The 10395-nt window shown below is 37.0% G+C and overlaps 1 protein-coding gene across 1 annotated transcript; it reads left to right on the forward strand.

Moving 5' to 3' along the window:
- Window positions 1-314: 314 nt before the first annotated feature.
- On the forward strand, window positions 315-5312 carry OR9Q2 (olfactory receptor family 9 subfamily Q member 2). The gene is made up of 2 exons (XM_054662297.2): window positions 315-353; window positions 1563-5312. Exon 2 carries the CDS (start codon window positions 1735-1737, stop codon window positions 2677-2679), a length of 945 nt encoding a protein of 314 aa, XP_054518272.1. The 5' UTR covers window positions 315-353; window positions 1563-1734; the 3' UTR covers window positions 2680-5312.
- Window positions 5313-10395: the final 5083 nt, after the last annotated feature.

Genomic DNA, 10395 nt, shown 5'->3' on the forward strand with positions numbered 1-10395 from the left:
ATTGTGTAAAACCCCTGACAAAACTCCCAATTGAGATATAGGAAACCTTCAAAGAAGTACATTTCTTTTGGTACAAGGCAGGAAGAACGCAAGACTAGGAGCCAGCTCCATCAGACCTTGCTGAGGGATGGGGCTTTGGAAGTTTGAAATTAAAGAGAAACTTTCAAAGGTATTAATTAGACACCTTGTTAGGAAGTCATATGAAGATAAGTCTCCTTCCCCTGGAGAATCACCTCAGGAACCAATTAGGGTGTAATACTGGGACAGCGAATATAAGAAGCACATCAGCAAGGTTTCATGATAGATTGGAAGCTCAGGGAGAAAGGCTGGTCCCCTAGTCTTGTTATCTCAAAGTAAGTCTAGAAAAATCTAAGGAAACACTAGTGTCAGGGATATATTGTTTTGTCAAGGGGTAGAGGAAAGAGAGAGACTCCTAGAAGTGAGACTAAAACACAGAAGTATTGGAAGTGACCCCATCTCATCAGGTTGCTATGATTATGGGGATATCTGCAATTTTATTTACGGAAAGGGAACAAAGGCAAGGTAACTGAAGCCCAGAGAGGAAACGTGACTTGCCCAGGGTCTTACATGCAGTGTGGGTAAACTAGAAGCCAGGTGTCCTTTGGCTTGGCAGGTGATGGGCAGACAACACACTAAACAAAAGAGGAGGGCATTAGCAAAGTAGAATTCAGGTGAGGACAGTTTGTGTCCAGCTCATGACTTTCAGATCTAATTTGTTTTCTTTGTTATTCTACTCAATGGGTCAGCTCAGTATTGGTCTGGCTGCTGGTACATCAGGTACTCAAACACTATCAAAGCCCTCCTTTACAGCCCTGTTCTAGAACTCCACTAAGGACCCCCAAATTTATTAATCCGAATTTCTCCAACAGCACTCAGACAACACAAGACTACAAAAATATTTCTGCTTTCAAATTTGGATGCTGTTTATTTTCAAGCTACTGTGTTTATTAGGGGCTTTGAGAGCAACCAAACAAAGCTTATGGAGCTTTTTTAGGTGCCCCAAAAAACTTATGTTTGCTCTTTTGATTTCAAGGTCAATGCTTGAGTGTGTGTTTATGCGTGTGTATACACACCCTTAATAAGCCAGCCTACTCTAATTAGAATAACAGCTGTTTGTTAAACTTGCATGTTGTTAGACTGAGAATAGTAATATTCCTACAAGCAGAGCCCATTGCTGATTGCTAATAGATTTTTTGTTTATATGTTTTTGTTCAGAGAATATAAATTTTCCTTCCTTAAAACATTCATTTAAAATTTTAATAGCCACCTTATACATGTGGAGTGCTTTTAGCTTTCCAATGTGCTTTTGCCTCTGTTTTAACCTACGCATTAATCTTATCTCATAAGCAGGGCAAGCATTATGATCCTCTTTTGGCAGAAGAGGAAATTGAGGTTCAGAGAGGTTAAGTGCCTTGCGTAAGATCAAACAGCTAATTGGGGACAGAGTTGCAAATACAAGCGCTGACTTGTAAGTCAGGAATCACTTGCTCTCTGTTCTTTCTATAATAGAAGCATTCATCACTTTTTATCTTATATTACAGTGAGCTCAATATCTGTCTATATCTATCTTCGACTGAAAAGTGTGTTGAAGTTGAGTGCCGACATGTAAGACATTCAATTTAAAGCTTTGTTACTTGAAATCATTTGAACTCCTCTTGAGCTGTCCCCTCATCTGGCTCTTGTCTTAGCCGTTGCAGGTGAGCCACTGGATGGATGGCTGAAAGGAATTACACCGTAGTGACGGAGTTCTTCCTTACTGCATTTACTGAACATCTCCAGTGGAGGGTTCCTCTCTTCCTCATATTTTTGAGTTTCTATCTTGCCACTATGTTAGGGAACACAGGCATGATCCTCCTGATCCGTGGCGATCGTCGGCTCCACACCCCGATGTACTTCTTCCTCAGCCACCTTTCCTTGGTGGACGTCTGCTACTCGTCCGCCATCATCCCTCAGATGCTGGCTGTGCTGTGGGAGCACGGCACAACCATCTCCCAGGCTCGCTGTGCAGCTCAGTTCTTCCTCTTCACCTTCTTTGCCTCCACCGACTGCTACCTTCTGGCCATCATGGCCTATGACCGCTACACGGCCGTGTGCCAGCCCCTGCTTTATGTCACCATCATAACCGAGAAGGCCCGCTGGGGCCTAGTCACTGGGGCTTACGTTGCTGGTTTTTTCAGTGCCTTTGTTCGAACGGTCACAGCCTTCACTCTCTCCTTTTGTGGAAACAATGAGATCAACTTCATTTTCTGTGACCTCCCTCCTCTATTAAAACTCTCCTGTGGGGACAGCTACACTCAGGAAGTGGTGATTATTGTGTTTGCTCTTTTCGTCATGCCTGCCTGTGTCTTGGTGATCTTGGTATCCTACCTGTTTATCATTGTGGCCATCCTGCAGATCCACTCTGCTGGAGGCCGGGCCAAGACCTTCTCCACCTGCGCCTCCCACCTCACTGCCGTCACTCTTTTCTTTGGCACCCTCATCTTCATGTACCTGAGAGACAACACAGGCCAGTCCTCAGAGGGAGACCGAGTGGTGTCTGTGCTCTACACGGTGGTGACCCCAATGCTGAATCCCCTTATCTATAGCCTGAGAAACAAGGAGGTAAAAGAGGCCACTAGGAAAGCCCTGAGCAAATCAAAGCCTGCTGGAAGACCCTAAATGGACCCTTGTGAAATATATCATTCCTTAGTTTCCCCATCTTTTCTGTCTTTTCTCAATAGCACCTTCTGGAGAGACTTTCCTAAATAACCCTATGCAAAATCGCACCTGAACTTCCCACCTCCACTTTCTGATTTATTATTCCATGTAATACTTATCATCATCTGACATATTAGATGTTTTATGTGTTTGACATTTTCTAATGCTCACAACTAGAAAGTAAGCAACATGAGAGCAAATACTTTTTTATCTGAGCTTCATTTCTATATGTCCAGTTCCTAGCAAAGCACCTAGCATGTGAAAGGCACTCAATAAATATTTGTTGAGTGAATGAATCTCAGGTTCCAGTGTCTACTTTTAAGTTGTAATTTCTTCAGTCATCAGTTTTCTTATCTGTCAAGTAGATTTATCTACCTTATAGGACTATGGTTTTGAGGATCCAATGCATAAATGGACAAGGATCGCCTCTGTCTTATTCACTAGTATCTGCAGAACACAGTGCATTGCCCAACACAATAAATACTTGATGAGTGAAGCAAGAATATTTGGAAAATTATAAAGCAGTCTACAAATACAACTACTGTTTTGATCCAAAGGTATTTTCCAAATTTTGTCATTTATTCATTTATTCTTTCTTTTTTTATCTTCTTGTTTCTGTGATTTTTGAATAACAATGAGGAAAACTATAATAATAATAATAATAATAATAATAATAATAATAATAATAGCAAGTTACACTTATTAGGCATTATTATCTTCCAGGACTTACAATAAGTTTGCTATAGGAATTATTTGATTTAATTTACAGGACATCCCTATGAGGTAGGTTCTATTATTATCTCTGCTTTATAGGTAGGTGAGGCACTTGAGGCTTAGAGATGTTGAGTAATATTCTCAAGGTCGGCAAGCAAGTAGTTGGGTGGGGCTTCCACCCAGCTAGGCCTGAGCTCCTATCGGACACACACACTGTTGCTAGCTGTAATCTATTGCCTATTCTATATAATCACTCAACCGGAATTTATTGTTATTGCTCTTTTCTTTTTCCTTTTATCTGGTGAAGAAAAGGTAAAAGTCCAATCTGTTGGTGTAGATGGCAGTCAACAAAATTCATTTTATAGCCCCTATGTTCTAGGATTGTATAATGTGACTTTGTGTATATATGTGTGTGTGTGTGTATAGTTGTGCATGATAAAGTGAAGTGTGTAAACAGCAACTTCGGAATTTGAGGAATGTTTGTTTTAAGGAGATATAATAAATATTTTAGAAAGGAGATGGCTGGGCATATTTAGGAAAAGGTATAGGGAAAAAATGAGCACCTATGGCCAAGAGGTTTGGGATCATATATCAGCTCTGGTGGAAATCATTTAAAAACTGCAGATTGGGGTGAAGGAATACCACAGAATGCCTCTTGATGATCATTTTCCAAATATTAACTGTCATGCAAATATTTTCAGAGCACACCAACATCTGTGGTGGGTGTTAGACATATTTGTGTTGTGGAAAGAACTCAGAACTTGGCACCAAAGTGTCCAGTCTGCCACTTCTTAGCAGTGTGGCTTCAGATTAATTAGTGCCTTTCAGCCTGCTTCTCCTCTGTGAAATAATACTTACTAAGCACTTACTCTGGGACATGATTTACATGTATCTTATTTATTCTCACAATAACTTGGTATATTTGGATAATTGGAAGGCATTCGGTAATGTTATAAACATTATTTAGTGTTATTAATTACTGTTATTAATTCATGTTAGTATGGTGCTTGTCCAGGCTCCACAGCCTAGTGAGTAGTGATGGGCAGAGGGACCCATAGCTGATCTCTGGGCCTCTTTATTGAAGAACTGTCTGGAACAGTCCCTCCTGGGCCCAGATTAGCTCTAAACCTGGACATTTCCAGGAGTCAAGTTCTCAAATAATTTTTTAACTTAATTCTTAAGCTAGCGCACACTTACCATATCCTAGGTACAATGCTAAAAGCTTTACCTGAATCCTTTATTTTAGCCCTCCTAACAATGTTAATGAAAAGTAATTTTTATTGACCCCATTTAGCAAAACAAAAAAGAAAATCTAAGACTCAGAGATATTATGTGACTTGACCAAGTTATGTAGCAAGAAAGTGGCAGATGAGGGAGGTTCTGTTCTCAGGTCTCTGACTCCAAAGTACATACTCTTATCTGATAACTGCCCTTCTGCACTCTTTCTTCTCCTTCTCCCAGGCCCTAGTTCCTGGTTATAGTTTGCTTCAGAGGTTATCTGGGTTTCAGTTGCATTCTTGATCTCCATGTTTGGTAGGTGTGGGCTGAGATGGGTGAGTTTGATGGACTCACATTATTGTGAAGTTCATGGAACTCATTTTGGCCCTCTTGTAGGCCAATGAGGAGAGTCTGGGGGAATCTATAACTCCCTCAGAAAGAGCAGGGTGGGCTCAGGTAAAGTATTGCCTTCAAAGCCCTTCCAGAATATCTCTTGGCTCAGAGTGCTTCAATAAATAGTTAATCGGCTTAGTGCCTCCAAGCGGGCACTAACCTTCCCTTCGGGTCTTCTTTTTCAGTCTTAAGTGATTACCTAAGGAATTAAATATTCCTTTCCAAACACTGATTATTGTTATTTATTACTATTAGCATTTACAAATATGGAATTGTACATATATACAATGTGTATATTTACTTTGTTATTTTTGTTATATCTATCATTATTATCAAAAGACATCATTCAAAAGATGTATCTGAAATCCCTTCTAGTTTACTAAAACTTTAAAATATAGTTTTATTGAGATTTGACATGCAACAAACTGTACATATTTAAAGTGTACAATTTGATAAGTTTTGACATGTATACACTCATGAAACCATCACCATAATCAAGATAATGAACATGTACATCACTTCCCAAGTTTCCTTATACCTACTACAATTTCTCCCATGTGCCCCTTCCCATCATTCCCCATCTACACCCTCAGGCCACTACTGGTCTGCTTTTTGTCCTATACATTAGTTTGAATTTTATATAAATTTTATGTCAATGGACTCATATCTGACTTCTTCTACTTAGCATAATTATTTTGAGAATCATTAACATTGTTGTGTATATCAATAATTCATTTCACATTATTGCTGAGTATTATCACATTGTATACTATGTTTGTTTATTCATTCATCTATTTATGGGGATTTTAATTGTTTCCACTTTTTGGCTATTATAAGCAAACCTGCTGTGAATATTCATGAACAACCTTTGTATGGATATATACTTTCAGTTCTCTTAGGTACCTAAGGGTGAAGTGGTTGGATTACATAGTAGGCATATGTTTAATTTCTTAGGAAACAGCCAAACTGTTTTCAAAGTGGTTGTATCACTAAACATTCCCACCAACAGTGCTAACAGTGCATGAGAGTTCCAGTTCTTCCAAATCCTCACCAAAACTTAGCATGGTCAGTCTTTCTAATTTTTGTACATTGTGGTAAGAACAGATAACAAGAGATTTACCCTCTTAACAAATTTTGAGTTTAGTATGGTATTGTTAACCATAAGTATGATGTTCTACAGCAAATCTCCAGAATTTATTCATCTTGCATAACTGGAACTTTATACCTATTGAACTACAATTCCTCATTCTTCCTGGCCCCAAGCCCCTGGCAACCACCATTCTATTTTTGCTTTTATGAGTTTGACTATTTTAGATACCTTAAAGTGAAATCATGTAGTATTTTTCTTTCTGTGACTGACTTATTTCACTTAGCATAATGTTTTCAAGGTTCATCTATGTAGTTGCATATGGTAAGATTTCCTTTAAAAGATGAGTAATATTCTAATATATACAGTCATCCCTCAGTGTCCATCGGGGGATTTGTTCCAGGACCTTCCACAAATACCCAAATCTGCAGATGCTCAAGTCCCTGATATAAAATGATGTAATATTTGCATATAAACCTATGCACATCTTCTTGTATACTTTAAATGATCTCTAGATTACTTATAATCCCTAATACAATGTAAATGCTATTCATAAGTGCTATTTAAATAGTTGTTATACTGTATTGTTTAAAAAATAATGACAAGAAAGAAGTCTATACACGTTCAGTACAGACACAATTGTTTTTCAACTATTTTGATCCAAGATTGGTTGAATCCATGACTGTGGAACCCACAGAGGCAGAGGGCTAACTGTACCACATTTTCTCTATCTCTTCATATGTCAGTGGACATTTAGGTTATTTCCACATCTCAGCTACTACGAATAATGCTTCAATGATCATGGGAGTACACACACACACACACACACACACACACACATACATATATATCTATATAGATATAGATATAGATATATTGGTTTCAATTCTTTTGGATAAATACTCAGAAGTATTGAATATTTATTGCTGGGTCATACTATAATTCTATCTTTAGTTTTTTGAGAAAACTTCATACTGTTTCCCATAGCAACTGCCATCATCTTACATTTCCCACAACAGTGTACAAGGGTTCCAATTTCTCCATGTCCTCACAATCATTTATTTTTTTAAAAAATAATAACCATCCTAACAGGTGTGAGATGATATCTCATTGTGGTTTGATTTGCATTCCCCTGTTGATGAGTGATGTTAAGCATCTTTTCATATACCTGTTGGTCAATTGTATATCATTTTGGAAAAATACTATTCAGATCTTTTGCCCATTAAAATGTTTTTTTAATTTAAAAAGATTTATTGAATAAAGATTGTATATATATATATATATATATATATATGGTGTGTAATTTGACGACTTGGTAGATGCATTGTAATAATCATTACATTGTGTAATCATTATCACAAACAAATTAATCAACGCACCTATCACCACACATGCTGTATGTGAAATCTCCAGAACTTGTTCATTTTATAACTGAAAATTTGTTCCCTTTGATCAATATATTATTTTTCTCCACCCCCAGCCACTGGAAACTATTGTTCTCTGCTTCTATGAGTTGGACTTTTTTAGATTCCACATATCATTGATATCATACAGTATTTGCCTTTCTGTGTCTGGATTATTTTTCACTTAGCATAATATCCTCCAGGTTCATCCATGTTGTCACAGATGCTGGTATTTTCTTCTTTTTTATAGCGATTAATAAATAATACTCCATTGTATATGTATACCACATTTCCTTTATCCATTCATCCATCTATAGACACAAGTGTTTTCTCTATCTTAGCCACGGTGACTAATGCTGCAATTAACATGAGAGTGCAGATATATTTTTGAGATACTGATTTCATTTTCTTTGGATAAAAACTCAGAAATGGAGTTGCTGGATTGTATACCAATTTACATTCCCACTAACAATGAACAAGTGTTTTTTTTTTCTTCCACACCCTCTCCAACACTTATCTTTTGACTTTTTGAGAATAGCCATCCTAACATATGTGAGGTGATATTTCACTGTGGTTTTGATTTGCATTTTTCTGATGAATAGTGACGTTGAACATCTTTTCATATACCTGTTGGCCATTTTTATGTCTTCTTTGGACAAACGTGTATTTAGATCTTTTACCCGTCTTCTAATTCAATTACTTTTTTTCCTATTGAGTTGTACAAGTTCCTTGTATATTTTAGATATTAATCCCTTATCAGATATATGATTTGCAAATATCTTCTCCCATTCCATAGGTTGTCATTTTACTCTGTTGACTGTTTCCTTTGAAGAGAAGCAGCTTTAAAAAATTTGATGTGGTCTAACTTGTCTAGTTTTGCTTTTGTTGCCTGTGCATTTGGTGTCATAGCTAAGAAAGTGTTGCCAAGACCAAAATCATGAACATTTTCCTCTGCATTTTCTCCTAAGAGTTTCAGGATTTACATTTATGTAAGTTTTTAATTCATGTTGGATTCATTTTTGTGTATGGTGTGTGATTAGCATCCAACTTCATTCCTTTGCATGTGGAAATCTGGCTTTCCCAATATCATTTGTTGAAGGCACTATAATTTCTCCACTGTGTATTCTTGGTACCCTTGTCAAATATTGGTTGATCATATTTGGGTTTATTTCTGGGCTCTCTATTCAGTTCCATTTGTCTATATGTCTGTCTTTATGCTACTATATTTGTATCTTGCAACCTTGCTAAACTCACTTATTAGTTTTAGTAGCTTCTTCTGTTTATTCCTTTTGATTTTCTACATACACAATTGTGTTGTCTATGAATAAAAGCAGTTTTATCTCTTTCTTTCTAATTTGAATAGTTTTATTTCTTTTTCTTGCCTTATTGCACTGGCTAGAACTTCAAATACAATGTTAAACGGAAATGAGGAGAATGTAAATTTCTGTCCTATTGTTTATATTAGGGAATAATCTCTCATTTTCCCACCATTCCTTATGTAGATTTTTCACAGATGATCTTTATCACATAAGGGAGTTCCCTTTGATTCCTGTTTTTTCTTTTCATAGTATTTTTCTTTTTAAAATCAGGAATGGATTTAGGATTTTCTGCATCTACTGAGCTGATAATCTAGTTTTGTTTTTGTTTATTAATGTGATGGATAGCATTTTCTGATTTTTGAATGTTAAACCATTCTTGTAATTTGGGGGATAAACTACACTTGGTTACAGTATATTATTCTTTTCATTATCACAGTAAGTAGAAGATGTTCCTGATCATTCTAGGGTGGGTAAAATTGTCACAGATGGTATTACCTAAAACTGTATGCCAATTTTAAAAGAGGTTTGTAGTTCTGAGTCATTTACAATCCTCTGTTAAAAGGAGAATATATATAGAGGGACATATGCAAGTGGAAGGAAGACAGAGGAAAAGAAGACATTTGAAATTTTTTCATCCTCTGAAAAATCTGTTCTGAAGGAGGTAGTTTCATTTCGATTTCAATGCTGAGGATTCAGGACTGCTTGACAGATAGCTAGGCATGATAGCTGCCTGAGTTGAAGAGAACAGATCAGAAAGTATGATTTCAGGAGTAATGGTTTGGGTCCTGTGGTATTTGAAACAGTTGCTCCTTCTTTTTTCTTGGACAAACTTTCACATTCTTCCTTTGTCTTCCTGACTACTAGTTTATTCTGTTTCTTAAATATTAGAGTCTACCGGGGCTTTGCCATTGACCTTGCCCTCTCTCTTAGTTGCTCCTTAGGTAATTTCACCAAGCCCTATGACTTTAAATACTTCTTTTATTTAAATAAAATAAAATAAAATAAAATAAAATTCTTTACCATGGCCTATAAGACTCAGCCTGTATGGGTTTCTAATTACCTCCATGACTATATGTGCTTCCACTCTCCTCACTCACTCTGCTCTAGCCATGGAGAATGCTGTCCATGCAGAATGCAAAACCTGTTCCCACATAAGGATTTTAAACGTGCTCTTCCCTTTTATTGGAATGCGTCCCCAGGTCTCATGGTTCACTCCCTTATTCTATTCAGTTCTCTGTTCAAATATCTAAGACAGTCCTTCCCCAAGGCCTAAACTTCCTTTGCTATCATTAGCCACTCTCTGTTTCATTGTCCCCATACCTGCTTTACCTCTCATTGAATTCTTCTTACCACCTCATATTATATCAATGATGTATTTATTTATGTGTTCATTATCTGTCTTATGCACTACGAAGTAAGAGCTAAGGAAGCAACAGCATTGCCTCATTTCCTTTTGACTCTCAATAGGTATTAAAAAAATTCTAGTGATCAGTAAGTAAATATTTGCTGACCCTTTATAGATGAGGTTTTACAAGTTATTCCC

Source organism: Pan troglodytes, chromosome 9, assembly GCF_028858775.2.
Source record: "Pan troglodytes isolate AG18354 chromosome 9, NHGRI_mPanTro3-v2.0_pri, whole genome shotgun sequence".
Lineage (NCBI taxonomy): Eukaryota > Metazoa > Chordata > Mammalia > Primates > Hominidae > Pan > Pan troglodytes.